Raw genomic sequence first — 19,128 nt, 5'->3', positions numbered from 1 at the left:
GTTGGTCATCCTATTGAAATTTTATTTTCCACTTCATCAATTTCGGCTCTTATGTGTTACATTATGTTCTTCTATTTGTTTTTCTCATTTCTTAGTCTTTCTTCTTGTGTTATAAACATAATCCCAAGAACATCAATCTCCACATGACTGGCCAGCACGACACTTTTTATAGCCCCATTATGACTTTTGTCTTCCACCCATGAATCACTTAGAAGTCTGTTTCTTAAATTACAAGTATATGGATATTTTCTAGGGTTAAAAAATGCTTTATATTTTAATTTACCTTGAAACAGAAGACATGCTTTCTGTTCATCACTTAGGCATTTGGCATATTGGATGCTTGGAAAGATTGTGTATCCAACGATTGCCGGCAGCAATATTCTAAATATGTACATGCAATAGCACTCTTATTTGGGTTAAGTCATCTATCTTCTGATTTTTTGAATTTTTTCATTGTTGGTGATTTAGCAGATTGGTTAAAACCATCTACTCTGATGGGGAAACCATCACCTGAATCGCTCTTGTCAGACTCTCAAGTCCACTGCCATTAGGTCAATTCTGACTCATGATGACCCTACGGGGCAGGGTAGAACTGACCCTGTGGGTTTCTGAGATTGTAACTCTTCACGGGAGTAGAGCGCCTCATCGTTTTCTCGAGCAGCAGCTGCTGGTTTCGACCTTTCTGACCTTGCAGTTCTGACTTCGCCACCGGGGCTCCAATCGCCCTTTTGGGAATGGCCATTGTGTAGCTCTGGAAATGTTTTCATGGTTGAACGTCCATAACAGCTTTCACATGACTAGTATTAGCCTAGTGCTTCCTTGCCCTCTCAATGTACCTCGTGTTATGTTCTAGATGTCTGTGTGACTGACAGTCAGATTCCACACCAAGATTAAGTGGAGCATTTACTATCATTACAAAGATATCGGATTTTAGTTCAATCCCTTTAAAATCATTTTATTGGGGGCTCATACAACTCTTTCACAATCCATACATACATCAATTGTGTAAAGCATATTTATACATTCCTTGCCCTCAACATTCTCAAAACATTTGCTCTCCACATAAGCCCCTGGCATCAGCTCCTCATTTTCCCCCTCCCTCCTTGTTTCCCCCTCCCTCATGAACACTTGATAATTTATAAATTATTATTTTGTCATATATTACACTGACATCTCCCTTCACCCACTTTTCTGTTGTCCATCCTGCAGGAAGGAGCTTATTTGTAGATCCTTGTAATCAGTTCCCCCCTTCCACCCGATCCTCCCTCTACCTTCCACTCTATATCACCACTCTCACCACTGCTACTGAAGGGATCACCTGTCCTGGATTCCCCATGTTTCCAGTTCCTATCTGTACCAGTGTACACCCTCTGGTCTAGCCAGATTTTTTAGGTAGAATTGGGGTCATGATAGTGGGGGGGGGGCGGTGGAGGAGGAAGCATTTAGGAACTAGAGGAAAGTTGTATGTTTCATCAGTGCTATACTGCACCCTGAGTGGCTTGTCTACTCCCTGTGATCCTTCTGTAAGGGAATGTCCAGTTGCCTACAGATGGGCTTAGGGTCCCTGCTCCACACTCCTCCTCATTCACAACGATATGATTTTTTGTTCTTTGATACCTTGTGATCACACAGGCTGGTGTGCTTCTTCCATGTGGGCTTTGTGGCTTCTCAGCTAGATGGCCACTTGTTTATCTTCAAGTTTTTAAGACCTTAGACCCTATATCTTTTGATAGCCAGGCTCCATCAGCTTTCTTCACCACATTTGCTTCTGGACCCACTTTGTTTTCAGCAATTGTGTGAGGAAGGTGAGCATCATGGAATGCCAGTTTAATAGAACAAAGTGTTCTTGCATTGAGGGTGTACATGAGTGGAGGCCCAATGTCCATCTGCTACCTTAATACTAAACCTATAAATATATGCACATAGATCTTTTTCCCCATATAAATATATTTACATATGTATCTGCCTGAATTTAGACCTCTATAAATGCCCTTTGCCTCCTAGTTCTTTCCTTTATTTCCTTTCACTTTCCTCTTGTCCCACTATTGTGCTCAGCCTTCATTTGGTTTTCAGTAATTCTTCTGGGTTACATTACCCTTGATCACACCCTACAAAGCCTCCTACACCCTCCTCACCACTAATTTGGATCACTTGTTGTTCCCTTGTCCCTGGGTTTGTTAACACCACTTCCTTTCCCCTACCTCCCCCTCTCCCATGTCCCTGTGGAACTGTCAGTCCCATTGTTTTCTCCTCCAGATTGTTCATCCAGCCTATCTTATTTAGACAGACCTGCGGAGATAACATGCACAAAAACAAGAAAGAGCAAAACCAAGCAACAAAAGAAAAGAAAACAACATCAAAAAGCCAATGACCAAAAATCCCCACAATAACAATAAAGAAAAGCTTGTAGATAGTTCAAGGACTATTGGTTGGCCTTTAGGAGTGTTTTCTCGTCTAGTCTGATGCGGCGCCAAGCCCTCACCCCAAAGTCTATTTTGGTATTCCTTGGGGACTTTGTTGCTCTGTTCCTCTTGCTGTTCTGTTCTTTTCCCTTAGTGTTTTGCCTCGTGGTGGGATCAGATCAGATGGAATTCCCACATTGTGTCTCCAGTGTTGTCCCCCGCAGGGGTATGGGTCAGTGAGGAATGTCCTGTCTCATAGTGGGCCTGGCCATGCGGTCTTCTTCTCTGTGGATTGGCTGCTCTGAGTGGGAATATCATCCTCAAGGCTTGGTGGCCCAGGATGTGCTTTGCTCTCTCTTCCTTCTCCTTCATTTGCTCCCGTGTGCTCTGATCAGACATGTCCCTCTCTCTGAGCTGCAGCTTCAGTGCTGTCCTCTGAAATAAATTCTGGGGGGAAGGGCAGCTGGCCCCTTAATTGGGATTGGGGCCTGCCCCTCAGACCTCTTGACTGGTTCCCTGCTCCACGCCAGCAGTTCAACCATCTAAACCTGGTGCCATTTATACTGTGGTTTTTGTTTCTATTATTTTATCTATCAATTTGTTTTGGCCATTTTCAATTCTATATTTCCTTATCTAGTCATCTAAAAGTTATACTTTCATTTGTATTTGCTCTTTATTTTTAAAATATTGAGGTTATTCCACTCTAAAATAAAACATATTTACATTTTTAACATATCTAAGCCTAAAGCTAGTCCATACGTTTCTCTTGTTTCCAAATAAAGTAAGGATTTGGGACACCCTAAGTCCAGTCACCACTCTCCTGACATGCACAGTGTGGCTGGAATGTCTTTCTCCTCTGTCTTGTTTTGTGTCTAACTCCCTTGGACATCTTCGTTAAGTTTCACAATCCATGTTTGTTGCCATTTATCATTTTCCTTGTTCATTATTTATTCGTGTATTTCAGATAATCCATCAAGCACCCCCTCTTGCCTAAATGCATCTTGTAGATTTCCCTTAGGGAGGTTCCACGGGGGCAATCTCAGCTTTTGCCTAAAAAGATCTTGATGGTATGTTTTTCCTTAAATATTATTTCTAAGTCTCAGAAGTCATTTTCTAAGTTAGGAGATATTTCTCTCGGTACGTTGAGGATATCATCGCACTGTTTTCTGGCTACCACGGTTGCCATTGAAAAGGCAGGTAGCACCCTATGTTGACTCCTTTAAAAACAGTGGGTTTGTCTGGGTGTTTGTATTCTTTTGTTTTAAGAGCTTTATTCGTCTATAACTTGCAAGCAAGCAGTGGCGTTTACCAGTTAATTCCAGGGGCATTCAATAGTCTCAGAGTTGTTTAGCCCTTATTATACTTTAATATCGGAACATTTTTATCTTACCCAAAACACACACAGTAATCATTAGCTACCCACCAGTCACTCCATCCTATCCCACCCTGACCTCCGATTCCAGGCGCCTGCTTTCAGTTTCTCTGGGTTTGTCCATTGTGGACTGACTTCTTTCCTTCAGTATCAAGCTTTCAAAAGCTCACCCGTGTGGAAGAGCTCACCAGTGCTTCACTCAGTTGCGTTGGCTGTGTAATACTTTTATCAGGAGCCCTGGTGGCAGAGGGGTTAAAGCAATCAGCTTCCAACAGAAGCACTTGAACCCACTAACCGTTCTCTGTGGGAGGTAGAGGCGGTCGACTGTTGCCATCACGGTCCACATCCTCGGGAACTAGCGGCTCAGCTCTGTGGCAATGGCTTTGATATGAACATACCATACTTTGTCCATCCGCTCTCTGGTTGATGGTTAAGCACATTGCTTACATGCTTTGGATCTTACACAAAAACTGTGAAGGACACTTGTGAGCTTATGCTCCCATTTGCCTTGGGTATCTCAGGGTGGCATGGCTGAATTGCATGGCAATCCGAGGTCTGGCTTTTTGTGGAACTTATCAATGGCTTCCCAATTCCCAGCAGCAAAATGTGAGGGTACCAATCTCTCCGCACTCTTGGGTACAGTTTTCTGACTTTTAAAATTCGATCCGTTCTAGTGGGGTGAAGCAGTATCTCATCGGGGTTCCCCTTTGCTGGAGTGCTGGTGTCAGATGGCGCTCTGTGCCAGGGGCTCACTGCCCACGGTCAGCAGTTTGAAACCACCAGCCTCTCAGCAGGAGAAAGAGCGGGAAGAATGAAAAGGTCCAGGCAGCCCCAGGGGCAGTTCCACCCTGGCCTGGAGGGTTTCTGTGAGTCAGAATCCGCTCGAGGGCAGTGAGGAGCAGCAATAGTCTTAGGAACGACTACTGAGACTGAGCATCTTTGCACAAACTTAGTCAACGTTCATATGTTTCTTCCAAGAAAGGCTATAGATGATCTGTCTCCCGCTCAGATTCTGGGGTTGGAACTGAGGGTAGCGGGATAGTTTGTTCTTACTTGGAGTATTTTAGGCTTCATGTATGTGTGGGTTGGTGCCTGCCATCCGCCTGAAAATCCCCAACTTCCCTTCCTTCAAGAACATTTCAGAATCATGCCCCTGACGCACTCCATCTCGTGTTCATCCAGAACACTGGCGATAGCGATGCTGGGCCTTCGGGGTTGAGCCTCTGGGGAGCTTATCTTTAATTTTGTTTTACAACTGTTGTACCTATCATTAAACTTGTTTTGCTGTTTTCCCGTTCACCGACTCTCCCCACAGCTCTCGGTCCTCTGCTGCGATGAATTTTTAAACTTCCATTTTTAGGCCGCTCTGTTTCTAGACGTTTTATTCTGTTCTCTTTTAAGATGTGCTTAGTAATTTTATCATCATAGCGACCCTGTACGCCAGAGCAGAACTGCCTCTGTGAGTTTCTGAGACTGTCACTCTGGACAGGAGTAGAAAGCCCGTCTTTCTCCCTCAGCTATTGGTTTTGAACTGCTGGCCTCAAAGTAAACAGCCCAGCTCGTGACCACCATGCCACAGGGCTCACCGTGAGTCGGAAGTGACTCAATGACAGTGAGTCCCGCACTCCTGGTTTAGGATTTTGTAGTCTATTGTCACCCACTCACATATTCAATCCATTTCTTCACTGCCTCAAGGACTCCCGGGGCTTATGCTCTGGGCCTTGTAATTTCCACTGCTAAAATAGCTGTCTTGTGTGGGTGTTGTCTCTGCTGCCTGTCACTCACGGTGGTTTGTCTCCTGGCAAGTCTTCTAATGTTCTTTTGCACTGTGGTTTCGTGGTTTGGGAACTGTATCTGAAGGAATATTCTGAGGCCTACGTGGAGCATGTTGTCCTTGGCAATACCTGGGGCATTACCAGCGAAGGGCACTTTCGGCTACCCTCTCTACTTAACATCTTTTGGATCACCTCATACTACACATCTGCGTGAGAGCCAACGTGGGGGCACCCCACTCAACATCAGATGGTTTTTGTTTTGTTTTTACTATTTCACATGGCTCAAACATTCTAAATGGGGGAATTTAGATGGGTGGGTGGGTGAAATGGTGAGCGTCTATCTAGTTTGGCAGCAGGGGTTCCTGTTAAGACTCCTCGTCCATGTCCCTAGCACTGTGAGCATCACACGCTCACAGCCCCATCTTTTGGAGTGTTCACATTATACAACTTTCCGGAAAAGTTGACGTGGAGGGAAATCCCATTTGCTCCAATTTGCAGGGATAAGTCAGACGGGAGGACACAAAAGTTGTGTCTTGCTTTCAAAAGTTAAAGGACTGGCGATAGCTGAACCGAAACCGGTGTTGAGGAGCATTCCAAGAATGTGTCAGGGCTGACTTGGAAAGCACCGTGATTCACTGCCTCGTCTGTCATGAAAATGTGGGATGAGCGGAGGCACCACCCTGTACGTGCAATCACGGACTAAACGCTCTCTTCAGAAGCTCAGAGATTATGCTAGACTGTCGCCATTCTATGCCCCCTGAAGTAAGAAATCTCCTGTCTCCTACACCACAAGAAGAGGGTGTGAATAAACAAGAAGAGGAGTAGGATTAGCCACGATGACAAAATAAACTAAAATCTGCTGGGATCAGATCTCTTCTCCAGGGGCTATGGCCTCCAAATCCTATCCAGTTGTAGCTGACAGCACGTTTATAGTCGATTCCACATATGCAACTGATTCATCAGAAATTAAAGCTACAAAAACTTCCGAGTCAACCGATATAACCAAAGATGATATTTATGATCGGAAAAAAAGGGGGGGGGATTCATTCCAACTTTCACAAATACCTGAGTAGAAAGTTGAAGAAGAGAGCGGAGACTTTAAGGGGGGGGGGGAAGCCTAAAGTAAACAAAATTAACTTGATGTTTAATAGGAAGGAGAGCTGCAGCAGGTTCCACAAACACCTACTTTATTCCATAGAAATAGATTGATTAAAAAATAGATTAATAACAATAAAAATTATTTCAGTCCATAAATACTCCATAGGCCATGTCTTTAAAGAGCCTTCGGACTACTATGGCCAGGAGGTAAATTTTAAATACATATTGTGTGCAGGCAGTAACAGCAAATGGCTGTTTTCTAAGGGGGGCATAGTTGCAGGGTGAAAATATGACATTCCTCCCTAAAAATACACCTTTTGCTTCTTGTACAACCACAAACTCAATAAAGATGGAGAGACATGCAATTGACACGGTGTGGGACCTGGGCCCGGGAAGGCCTGTCTGTAACGGCGAGAGGAGAAGCCAAGTGGAATGACATCACAGCGCGCAGTTTCTATGAGGTCATGTGGCCGTCAGGCACACCTCGTCTCACCTGAACGTGCTCCCCTGCGGAGGCCTGTGACACGACCTGCCCCACAAAGAAAGACCACTCCTCGGAGGCTTGCCGCCCGGAGAGGTTCACAACACCCAGCAGGACGGGGAGGTCTGAGACAATGGAGTGGCAACTCTGGCCCACAGCGACGGCAGAGAGAAGGGCGAACGGGGAAGCACTGGGCTCAGGGTGGGAGGTGTGTTAAGAGGAGGAACAGGGCTCTGCATGGACAGGGATGCCATCACCCTCTCCTGGTGAGACAGTGACGCTTCTACCGACATGGTGCATTCTGCTCCCCAAGGCCCATCCGTGCTCCTGGAAGCCGCTCCAGGCTCCCCGGGGCCGCTCACAGTGGCGTTGCTGTGGGCCTTTGCCGTCAGCATAGGAATTGGAGTTTCTGACCTGCCTAGCCATGGGGCTTAGCTTAGAAGGTGCCCCGAGTCTCCCTTCTCTGGGAGAACATGCACGTGTCAACAGGCTTCTGTGGAGCATGGGATTCTCTGAGGGGCATGTGTTTCCACCCCAGCAGACCAAGAAAACCAGATGGTACAATTAAACAGCTGGCCACCAATCCAAGGTGGGAAGTTCAAAGCCACCAAGAGGCTGCACAAGAGACAGACCAGGCTCTGTGTGTGTAGACAGCCCAGAAAACTGCCTGGAACAGCTGTCCAGTCTCCCGGGCTGCCACACCTGGAAACTGACAGCAAGAGCCCTAGGAACAGACCAGCTCTGTCCCTGGAGGGTGCTGTGCTTCATTTCGTGGGAGGGTCGGTTCCACCCATAGGCACGCAGCCTCGGGAACCAAGCTTGCTGAACTGCTGGTGAAAACCAGCCACAGAGCACTCTGGGCAGCACAGCTTGGCTCTGGAGAAGCAGAGTTGCCACATTCAGAGAATCACCTAGGCGGCCCCGGGCTTAGGGACAGGGCAATTCATGTCCATGACTGCCTTCCATGCGGAGACCCGGGGTTGAGTCCCTGCCCATGCGCTTTCCACGCAGCCCCAGCTGGCTGTGACTCCTCAGTTTTACACGGATGGGGCTGCCATGAGCTAGGGACGGACAGACAGCAACAGTGGCCAATAAGGGAAGGCCGCATCCAGCGTGCTCACCTTCCCCTTCGCGCCAGCCGGCATTCTCAGCGCTGCTTTCGCATTTCACAGCGCGCCTCCTGAAAACGTGCCGCCGTGATGGCGCTCTGAAGTCCCATTGGTACCAGCAGGGCACGTCTCTAACTGCAGAGTGTGCCCGAGACACGGCCAGCCCCAGGCCCCATCTCAGGGCCAAAGCGGACGTTGGACGCACTGCCGTAAGGTGATTTAAACGGCTCCGCCCCCCCACGCAACGCTCCCTTGATGCGTGGTAACCAACGCCAGCCGCACCGCCTCTCAAAGCCAGAAACGGCTTCAACTTCCAAGCTCCAGAGAGACTGCCGTCGAAGACGCGCCTTAGACATAAGAAACAGAATGTGGGCGGCTTCTAACTAGCTGCCCTGCTTCCCCTCTCGGGGCACAGGGTTACGCGTGGAGGCTTAGCTGATGTCCTGCCGACCAGGACTAGTCAGAGGCTGAGTCAAAGTCTCCACTCACCAAAGGCTGATTCAAGTCATTGGTATCGAAATCATATTCCAGAAAACATAAGCAAACCAGGGTGTGGATGTAGGATCAGTTTTAGTTGGTTTTTTTTAATGATTAGGTTGCATTTTTTAAAGTTACTTTTTTAAAATTATTTGTTTAAGTTGCAAACATCCTGATAAAGCACAGTTTTAAGCCTTCTATTAGAACTGCTGGAGGCCATGGGTACCTCCAAGCCTGGCCTCGCGGGACGCCTGTCCGCAGGGCCCGGGAAGCCTCTTGGGGCATGTTGCACCTCCCCAGTCATTATAAACAGCAAGCAGCGCGAGAGGAAAGCAAACGGTATTCAGCTGCGATTTCAGGTGTGCCTCCCAAAGAGCTCTACCCTGAAGCAGCACACCACCGAAACGGCTCAAGCCGTCTTCTCCTGGGACCCACGGCCTCGGTCTAATTCTGCGAACACTCACGGAAGTCAACTGTCTGTCGCTCTGCCTGCTTCTGCTAACGGGGTCCAGAGCCGTTTTCGGATTCCCGTTTCTCTCACAGCCTCGGTCAACCGAGGCCGTGAGCAGTGGCTTTTCCATTGCCCAAGTCAGTATCCGGGCATTTCTCCATGTTTGCATTTCCAAACTTAACCTTCCTTGCCTTTCTTTGAAAACTTGCCATTGCCCACAGCGCTGTGGCCCCTCCTGCTTCCTTCTCTGTGGGGAGCAGGGACAGGGGTGTGTGCTGGCTTCTCTTTCCCTGCTTGCTTCAACCTCAATCTGATCTCGCCTTCTTCACCAGATTTTCTGTTTTTCTAGTGTGATGCCTTGGAGAGGCAAGAGGTCCTATGCACAACGGATGGATGTGTGGATTGTGATAAGAACTGTGTGAGCCCCCAATAAAGGGATTAAAAAAACAAGAGGTCCTATGATAAACAATTCACCCAACTTAAATCAATTCATTCTGCCTCAAAGATCCCCCAAAAGCTATATATATAGTAAGCAAGCACTCGAGCAACCAAATACTTAGAAACAGCTGTGTCGTTAACAGTCCCACTAGGCTCCACCACTCTCAGAGTTAATGATGGGACCAACCCCACCCCCTCAAAGTAGAAGAGCTGAGAAAAAGAAGTAATGGAAATGATGCATTGAGGATTCACACACCTGGTATCATGGCTCAGTACAGTAACATTGTTTCAAAGGAGAAAGCATTAAAACCGCCCCTTGCTAGTACATTTTCATTAATTTTGTTAGTCTATAAGCTATATGATGATATAAATTAATTCACTGTAATTTGTATTTCTGAGAAATCTATCTTTTCCCATTAAAACCTCAAAATTAAATTTATTTCCATCAAGTAGACTCTGACTCATAGTGACCCTCTAGGGCAGAGTAGAGCTGCCCCTGGGTTTCCAAGACCGAAGTGTTCGTGGTTGTAGAAAGCCTCACTTCTCTTCAGAAGAGCTGCTGGTAGTTTAACCCAAGACACAGCCACTACGCCACCAATATCAGACACGATGTTTTATTAATCGTCAATATTGATGAGTGTAATCATTAACCTACTTTAGAAAATAAGCATCTTGTCTACATTATTTCATTTCTTCATTTGAACACACTTTAAAGGTGTTGGTTTTATCACATCAGCCATGTCCCCGAAGCAGGAGCAGGCCAGAGGCACGCAGGCCGGATTTCATTCTCAGGCTGCTTTGCTTTTTTCTCTTTTTCTAACTCACCACACTCTGCTGCACTCCTGAAGCATTCTTCTGCCCTGACCACTTTTGGAACGCTTACAGTAACTAACCATTAAAAGTCCACTCTGACTCGAGGATTGATGGGCTAGCAGACAACCCCGGGCTAAGAAAGGGCACGACGTGCTTGGTGAAAACCATCGAAGTGTTTTATTTTCCTGGATGGAGTCCACGATAAGGGCGGAGCTGATAAATCTCCTGGCCTTTCCAGCCTTCCCAGCGGCTGGAGCTATCTCTCGCTGAGAGTAACAGGCTGGAGAGAGAGCGTGAGACGGTGAAACCCAGTGTGCAGATGTCCTGCATTCACACATGTGCGTGCCTCTGGTCTGCATCCTCACAGTGACTTGACCTGGGGGTGCAGGCCCCCTACCACAATATATGAGATCTCAGCTCAGTCCCCAAAAGGAAGGGACAGAGGGAGGACTGGGCCCAGAAAACCCACTCCTCCCTGGTGGCCGTCCCGGGAAGGAAGGGGTGAGCTCACATGCCAGTGTACACATCCTTCCTGAGCTCACACTGCAGGGGCAAGTGTGGATTTTTGTGTGTTTGTCTTTCTTTGTTTCCCTGGAGAAATGCTCACCGGCGCACACACGTGCATATGCAGTGAAGCCAGCGGTCATCTGTTCTTAACCAATCCATTAGCTTCCAGTCAATTCCATCTCCTAGCAACTGCCCAGAGGGCTTCCAAAGCTGCCGTCCTCAGACAAACAGACTGCCACATGCTTCTCCCACGGAGCTGGTATTTCGTAACAAGTGAGCCCGTAACCACGCTGCCATTAGCAACCCCCGAGCAATGGGCACCCCCTTGTCATGGACTGGACTCTGATTCATAGCAGCCCCATTGGACAAAGCAGAACTGGCTCCTTGGCACTCCTGAGATTGCAAACCTTGACCACAGCAAACGGCCTCATCTTTCCCCCACAGGGCAGCTGGTGGGTTTGAACTGCAGATATTGTGGTTAGCAGCCAAGTGTGTAGCCCATCGCACGACCGTGCCTCCGTGAAGCAAAAGCTAGATACTATTATTTCCTCTTTGTAATTTGAAAATTCTCTGCAAGGAGTACACATGTATTTCACAGCTGATAAAAAAATACTACCTGTCATCTAAATTTATTTTCTCCCCATTTTCACTACTTTCTCATGAAAGGCTGCATTACTCTTATCTCACTGCATTTTACCAGGCAGAAACTGAGATTAAAACCGAGACAAGGGTATTTAAGAGAATGTGGTAAAAGATGAGTTTTGGTTTTGGTTTTTTTTTTTTTTTAATGTGTGGTTACTCTCAGAAGCAAAATGGGTTAAAGAGATGAAACCCATTCAAAGTCTCAAAAGTCCTATTCTGAGCTATTCATAAATTTAATGACTATCGATGTGTAAAATTAGTAGATATTCTAGTGGTGTTGCTTGGTCTATCTGTGTACCAAAATTTAATGTTAATAAACACAGCCAAAATTTTTTACTGTGTATACTCAAGTATAAGCTGACGCTGACCCGAATATTAGCTGAGGCACCTAATTTTACCATGAACACTGCGTAAAAAATGTGCTGAAAAACTTGGCTTATACTTGAGTACACAGGATAAACTGACCTAAGTGATATGATTGATATTTTCCTATTTTCTAAATCTTCCAGTAACAGATAATAGTAACCGCAGTAGCAGCACAAACATCAATGCCTGCCATTGACTGGATTCTTGAGGAGTTCTGGAAGAGTAGTGGTTATGCCTTGACTGCAAGGTTAGTGGTTCGAAACCACCAGCAGCACTGAGGCTGAAAGACAGGGAGGGCTTTCTACACCCATAAAGAGCTGTACTCTCACCGGAGCAGTTCTACCCTATCCTCCTAACTCTTGCTATGAGTCCGCAGTGACTCAATGGCGGCGAGTTTTTGAGGTTTCCAGAGTCTGGGAAGAGGATAAAGTGTTCTAAATGTATCCTCTCTGGGAATGGCCGGGCTACTCCATGGCGTAGGGATTGCCTGGACCCTCTCTCACGGTAGACGGAACAAGGCTTCCTGAGGTTGAATAATTTGAACATGAGGCAACATTGGGACTTATAACCAGCTCTGCATTAATCACTATCTAAAGAATAAAAACAGCAATTTGAACAGCAAGGGGAGCAGAGCAACAAAGCCTCCTGGGAATACCAAAAATAGACTCTGAGGCCAGAGTGTGGCACCCCATCAGACTCGACCAGAAAACACTCCCAAAGGCCAACGAACAGACCTTCAACTATTTACAGGCTTTTCTTTTCTCTTTTTTGTCATTGCTTTTTGTTGTTATTCTTTTGTTGCTTTGTTTTACTCTGTCTTGTTTTTTTGTGCAAATTATTATCTCTGCAGGTCTATCTAGATAAGACAAGCAGGATGAAATATCTGGAGGAGAAAGCAATGGGGCTGATGGTTGGGGGTGGGGATACATGGGAGAGGAGGGCAGGGGAAAGGAAGTGGGTGTTAACACACCCAGGGACAAGGGAACAACAAGTGATCAAAAATTGATGGCAAGGAGGGTGTAGGAGGTCTGGTAGGGCTTGATCAAGGGCAATGTAACTGAAAGGAATTACTGAAACCCAAGTGAAGGCTGATCATGATAGTGGAACAAGAGGAAAGTAAAGGGAAATAGAGGAAAGAAGTAGGAGGCAAAGGGCATTTATAGAGGTCTAAATATAGGTATGTACACATGTAAATATATTTATATGTTACAATGGAGAAATAGATCTATGTGCACATATTTATAGGCTTAGTATTAAAGTAACAGAAGGACATTAGGCCTCCACTCACGTACTCCCTCAATGCAAGAACACTTTCTTCTATTAAACTAGTATTCCATGATGCTCACCTTCCTGACACAATCACTGAAGACAAAGCGGGTACATAAGCAAACTTGGTGAAGAAAGCTGATGGTGCCTGGCTATCAAAAGACATAGTATCTCAGGTCTTAAAGGCTTGAAGATAAACAAATGGCCATATAGTTGAGAAGCAACAAAGCCCACATGGAAGAAGCACACCAGCCTTGTGATCACGAGGTTTCAATAAGATCAGGTATCAGGTATCAAAGACGCAGAACAAAAAAATCAAATCATGTGAATGAGGGGGAGTGCAGAGTAGAGACCCAAAACCCATCTGTAGGCAACTGGACATCCCCTTACAGAAGGGTCACAGGGAGTAGACAAGCCAGTCAGGGTGCAATATAGCATTGATGAAACATACAACTTTCCTCTAGTTCTTTAATGCATCCCCCCCTCCCCACTATCATGACCCCAATTCTACCTAAAAAATCTGGCTAGACCAGAGAATGTACACTGGTACAGATAGGAACTGGAAACACAGGGAATCCAGGACAGATGAGCCCCTCAGGACCAATAATGAGAGAAGTGATAACAGGAGGGGAAGGGGAAGGTGGGGGACAGAAGGGGGAACTGATCACAATGATCAACCTATGACACCCCTCCCATGGGGACGGACAACAGAAAAGTGAGTGAAGGGAGACATCGGTCAGTGTAAGACATGAAAAAAGATTATAAATTATCAAGGGTCCATGAGGGAGGGGAAAATTAGGAGCTGATACTAAGGGCTCAAGTACAAAGAAAATGTTTTGAGAATGATGATGTAATGAATGTACAAATGTGTTTGGCACAATGGATGTATGTATGGATTGTGGAAAGAGTGGTACGAGTCCCCAATAAAATGATTTTTTAAAGGAAATAATAAGAAAAGAAAAAAGAAACACCAATTCACTGCCCCTGAGCTGATTCTGACTCATGGTGACTCCAGAGGACAGGGTGGAAGTGCTCCGTCAGATTTCCAAGGCGGTAAATCTTTAAGGAAGCAAACCACCCCATCATCTCCATGAAGGAGACGGTAGTGTAAAGTGCTGGCTGTGTGGCTCACAGCCCAGCGCTCGGCCCACTGCCGCAAACCCGTGGTAGCTGCGGCACCCTGGGAAGAGAGCGGATTATTAAAGACACAATGTTAATGCCCAAGACGGCAGGCCACCAAAGGACGTTCTTAGAAGAACCCAAACCTCTTTGTAAATGAGCATTACAAAGACGGTCCCCTAGCTGCATTTGGAATCGACGCTTTGGAACTCAAACCACGGCACTGTCCTCTTCGTGCTCTCCGTGTCCCGTGAGATCCTATGAAGTGGATGTGTGAACATCGGAGAGGAGCGTAGGGAACCCATCACTTTCCCGTCGCAACAAGTGAGTAAAGGTGAGGAGCTGGACCCTACCTTGGTTTTCATGAACTTGGAGTGGCTCTTGTACACCTCGATTTGCTTGATCTCCTCTTCCCGGTCCTCCGTGTTCAGCACACCGTTGGCTTTTAACATCTGGATCTCGTCCTCCAGGTCACGTATGTTTCTCTCCAAGGACGCGATTTTGGTGTCCTTTATAAAAAAAATAAAACAAAACAAAACGAAAGAAAGTTGTTTTTACTATCATCCCAATAGGACTTAAGACGGTCTTTTTTTGTGATAAGACACTCAGAGGTAGACATCGCCCTTGGTACAGAATCTTTTCCCCCTCATGATGAGCATCATTTATAAGATTGCTTTATTTTCCAGCTCTTATGAGAAGTCACTTACCAAGAGAACACAGAGAATTACTGAGCATGTTTGTCTAATACCTGGAAATCGAAATACCAAACCACCATTTCTAATGTTGATTTAAACTGGTCGAAGGGAAAAATGCCCTTTACATTTGTAAATTTGCATTTGGACATATAGTTTACCAGTTTGTTTGCTCAGGTCCACTTGTAAACACAAGCAGGTGATGTCTGTAGTGAGTATGTTGTGGCTGGTTTTCTAAACTATGCTTGGAACACAACTCGGGGGCAGAAGGAAACTCAAGTCTACTAGAGTGGAAAAGAATTCTCATCTAAAATATAGAAATCAGTGAAATTACATAACTGAACCCTCAGTCAGTTTTACCGATGCAATAAACATTGAAAAACAATCTGGCCCCTGGAAATAATCTAACCACAGTCAGTCAGATCCTTACAGGAACTCGCCCTCCCTACCCTGTAGGACGTTCCAAAGCTATTGCTCTACTGGGGGGACAATTAGAAATACTACACAGAAAAATAGGATTAACTGAGAAAACAAAGGTCATTGAAAGATAAAAGAATAAAATTTAGGAAATAAGAGACTGAATACGGAATCAAATGTCATAAGAAATGGTGTACACGAATCAGAAAGTAGAAGGGAGAGCTCTTACAAAGCTAAAAGAAAAAGTGTCTCCCACTCCAGGTACTGAGTATTAGACTCAAGTCAGTCTTCAAAATCAGCCTTTGACTGGAGCTCTCTCACCCTCACCATTCGCTCACCGTAACATCGAGCAGCTTCCAGGAGGCTGTGCGGCATTGAGAGTTGAATGCCAAGGAAAACCCATGCCACTGAGTGTGTGTGTGTTTCTCTCTCTCTATTTAAATCAACTTGCAGTTTAGCCTTAAAAGACTATGATGACACAAGCAGAAACTACAAATGGGCTATTCTATTTATATCAAGACTCGTACAAAAGTCGAAGCAAATAGACCTATTCTGACTCTGGCTATTCCGTATCTTAATATTCTACATCATATGACTACTGGCACATCTTGTTTGTGTGATGTAATAATAACAACCCTAACAGAATAGCACATGGTAGTGTAAGAACTTCTATTTCAAAGAAAATTACCATTAAAGCACGCATTGCTATCAGCACGCACACAGTCACCGTCATCAGGGGGTGAAGCGGCAATTAGGGATTAAACTCAACTCCATGCCGAGACCCACGGGCACTAAGTCCTATGTGTGCTTGTACCAATTATCAGACACAAGCCCTGAGAAGACAAATTGAGAAGATTCTGAAATTGACAAGAGTATGAAAATTTTACATTTTGTCGCTTGTCCTTTAACTTTTAAAACTCAGACCTACTGTCGTCCCTCAGTTATACACCAGCACACTTCAAGGGCATTGGCAATGGAGGAGACGACCTCTCCCCTGGGGTGCAGAGGAGACCCGTTCTCCATGTTCTGCACACCATCACGGGCTGGCTCTCCTACACGCAGGCTTGGGTGCTGGGGGAGGCCAGTCATCCGAGCTGTTCGCCAAGGAAACAAGTATCGACACAAAGGCCGTGGTGGAAGAATGCATAGATGTTCCTGAAAGATTTCTCCAATGAATGAGTCATTTTAAATCAGTTTTTTTTCTGCTTATAAAATTGAGACATGTTCATTTTAGAAAATTTAAAAGCCTATATAGGTAATCATGATTACCCACAATCCTACAGTAACATGGACGAAAAGAGACAGTGGGCAGTGTAAGATATGAAAATAATAATAATTTACAACTTATCAGGGGTCCATGAGGGGGTAGAAAGAAGAGCTGATACCAAGAGCTTAAACAGAAAGAAAATACTTTTAAATTGATGATGGCAACATATGTATAAATGTGCTTGATACAATTGATATATGGATTGTTATAAGAACTTTGACAGCACCCAGTAAAATGGTTTATAAATAAATTTTAAAAAAACAACAATGTATTCTTCACCTCAAAGCGTAATAAGACTGATATCTGTTTAAACTCTGGTGAAGGAGATGTAGACTTTTTCCACATCACTGAGTTATAACTTGGCCACCAATGAGATGGAAATATATCTGAAAGCAACCATTTCCAGTTTAACTGCAAGTAGAATGGGTCAGGAAGGCCACCCCCATTTGTTCTCTGTAAAAATCAACTGGGATTTCAGGCTCAAGTTGAAAGTGTGTATATTTATGTGTATGTGTGTGCATGCAGGCATACATGTGTACACACATACACATACGTGCGTGTTAAGGGTCCTTGGTGGCACAGTGAGTTAAGCACCGGACTGATAATCACAAGGTCAGAGGCTCAAAACCACCCATTGCTCTGCGGAAGAAAGATGAGGCTGTCTGCCCCCCAAATGTTTATGGTCTCAGAAACCTTAGGGAGCCGTCCCAGTAGGGCCCGTGGTACTGCTGAGTCAGAGCCAACACAATGGACTGCACTATCCTTTTTAGTAACCACGTCTCATACTTAATGTTTTTTCATAACTCTGGGCAGAATTTCAAGTCTCAGTCATTTAGGCAAGGGACGAGGTAACTATTCTGTCACAGCCTTCGGCATTCCTTGAAGTCAACTCCGGAAGTTTCTGTTAGCAATTACAGAGCCACACACTGGTCAAGGAAGATGAGACTGGGTTAAGAGAAAACGGTCTTTAACATAGCAGAGTCTCTTTATAGGAATATGTAGATAGACAGATAGATATAGCTATAAAGATATAGACATGAGTTTAAAGGTTATCAAATGCTGAAACACAGTTTGAGAAGAATAGAATTTTGCTTTTACTAGTGTTACCTAAATTAACCAACATCACCCTCCCTTATTCACACTTGTTTTTTACTTCAGCTACAGTTGTTAAATATTATGCATATTATAGTGCAATGGGCCAAGAAACCAAAAAGGAAGAACTCTCACCATATCTTAAACTGAAAGTACTCAGGAAAAATTCAAGTCTTAAGCTGCAAAATGGAAAGATTCTATCAACAAAATATTGAATGATTCAAGAATCAAGAGTAGATGGAAAGAATACGCAGACTCATTGTACCAAAAAGAAGTCAGTGACGGTCCATCGTTTCCGGAGGCAGCATGTGAGCAAGGACTACTGGTGCTGAAGGAGGAAATAAAGCTGCACTGCAAGGAGTAGCCAAAGACAAGGCTCCAGGACTCGATGGATCCCCACTGAGATGTCTCAACAAGCCGGTGAAGCCCTGGAAACACTTAAACTTATCTATGCCAAGAAATTTGAGCCACAGCTACTTGGCCAACTAACTGGAAGAGATCCATATTTATACTCATTCCAAAGAAAGGTGACCCAACAGAATGCTCATATCATAGAACAATATCGTGGAAATTGAAAGTAAAATGTTGCTGAAGATCCTTCCACCACAGTTGTAGCAGTACATGGACAGGGGGCTGCCAGAGGTTCAGGCCGGAGTCAGAAGAGCCCGTGGGAAAAGGCACCATCATTGCTGATGTCCGATGGCTCTGGAATGAAGGCAAACAACAAGAAAGATGCTGACCTGTGCTTCACTGACTTTGCAAACGCATGCAGCTGCGTGGATCAGAACAAACCACAGACAACTTTGAGAACCACAGGGAGGCCAGAGAAGCTTCTCTGTGCTCAGGTGGAGTGATTGCATGGATCAAGATGCAGAGAGACCAACAGAATGGGAGACTACTGCATGGCTCACAGTCAGGGAAGGTTGTATGTCAGGGTTGCATCCTCTCACCGTCCTTGTTCAGTAGCTACACGCAGCAACTAATTAGGGAGGATGGGTGATATGGAGAAGAACGTGGCATGAGGACTGGAAGAGGGCTTATTAACTGAAACCTCTGGTTTGCAGATGAGACCCTCTTGCTGCTGATAGAAAGGAGGGCTTGAAGCACTTGCTGATGGGGACGAAGGGTTGCAGCCTTCAGGAAGGAGACCACAATCCTCGTGAGTGGACCAACAAATCACACCATTATAAACGGAGAAAGCTTGACGCTTTCTAGGATTTTGTCCTGTTTGGATCCACAATCAATGCCAATAGAACCAGCAGTCAAAAGATCAAAGGACACCTTGCATTAGGCTTATGGGTAGCCCGAGACATCTTTGGAGTGTTGGAAAACGGTGCAGTTGCT

At 45.3% G+C, this 19,128-nt stretch overlaps 1 protein-coding gene across 1 annotated transcript in view; it reads right to left on the bottom strand.

Annotated features, from left to right (window-relative positions):
• Positions 1 to 19,128, bottom strand: part of ERC2 (ELKS/RAB6-interacting/CAST family member 2) — a 763,082-nt gene that overhangs the window by 460,676 nt on the left and 283,278 nt on the right. The window contains exon 4 of the mRNA XM_075550919.1: positions 14,670 to 14,825. Coding sequence (XP_075407034.1) covers positions 14,670 to 14,825 — 156 coding nt within the window. The remainder of the gene's footprint in view (positions 1 to 14,669; positions 14,826 to 19,128) is intronic.

The sequence above is a fragment of the Tenrec ecaudatus genome, chromosome 5 (genome assembly GCF_050624435.1).
Source record: "Tenrec ecaudatus isolate mTenEca1 chromosome 5, mTenEca1.hap1, whole genome shotgun sequence".
NCBI classification, from domain to species: Eukaryota; Metazoa; Chordata; class Mammalia; order Afrosoricida; family Tenrecidae; genus Tenrec; species Tenrec ecaudatus.
The sequence above is the reverse complement of the archived record's forward strand: the minus strand, read 5'-3'. Positions and strand labels throughout refer to the sequence as shown.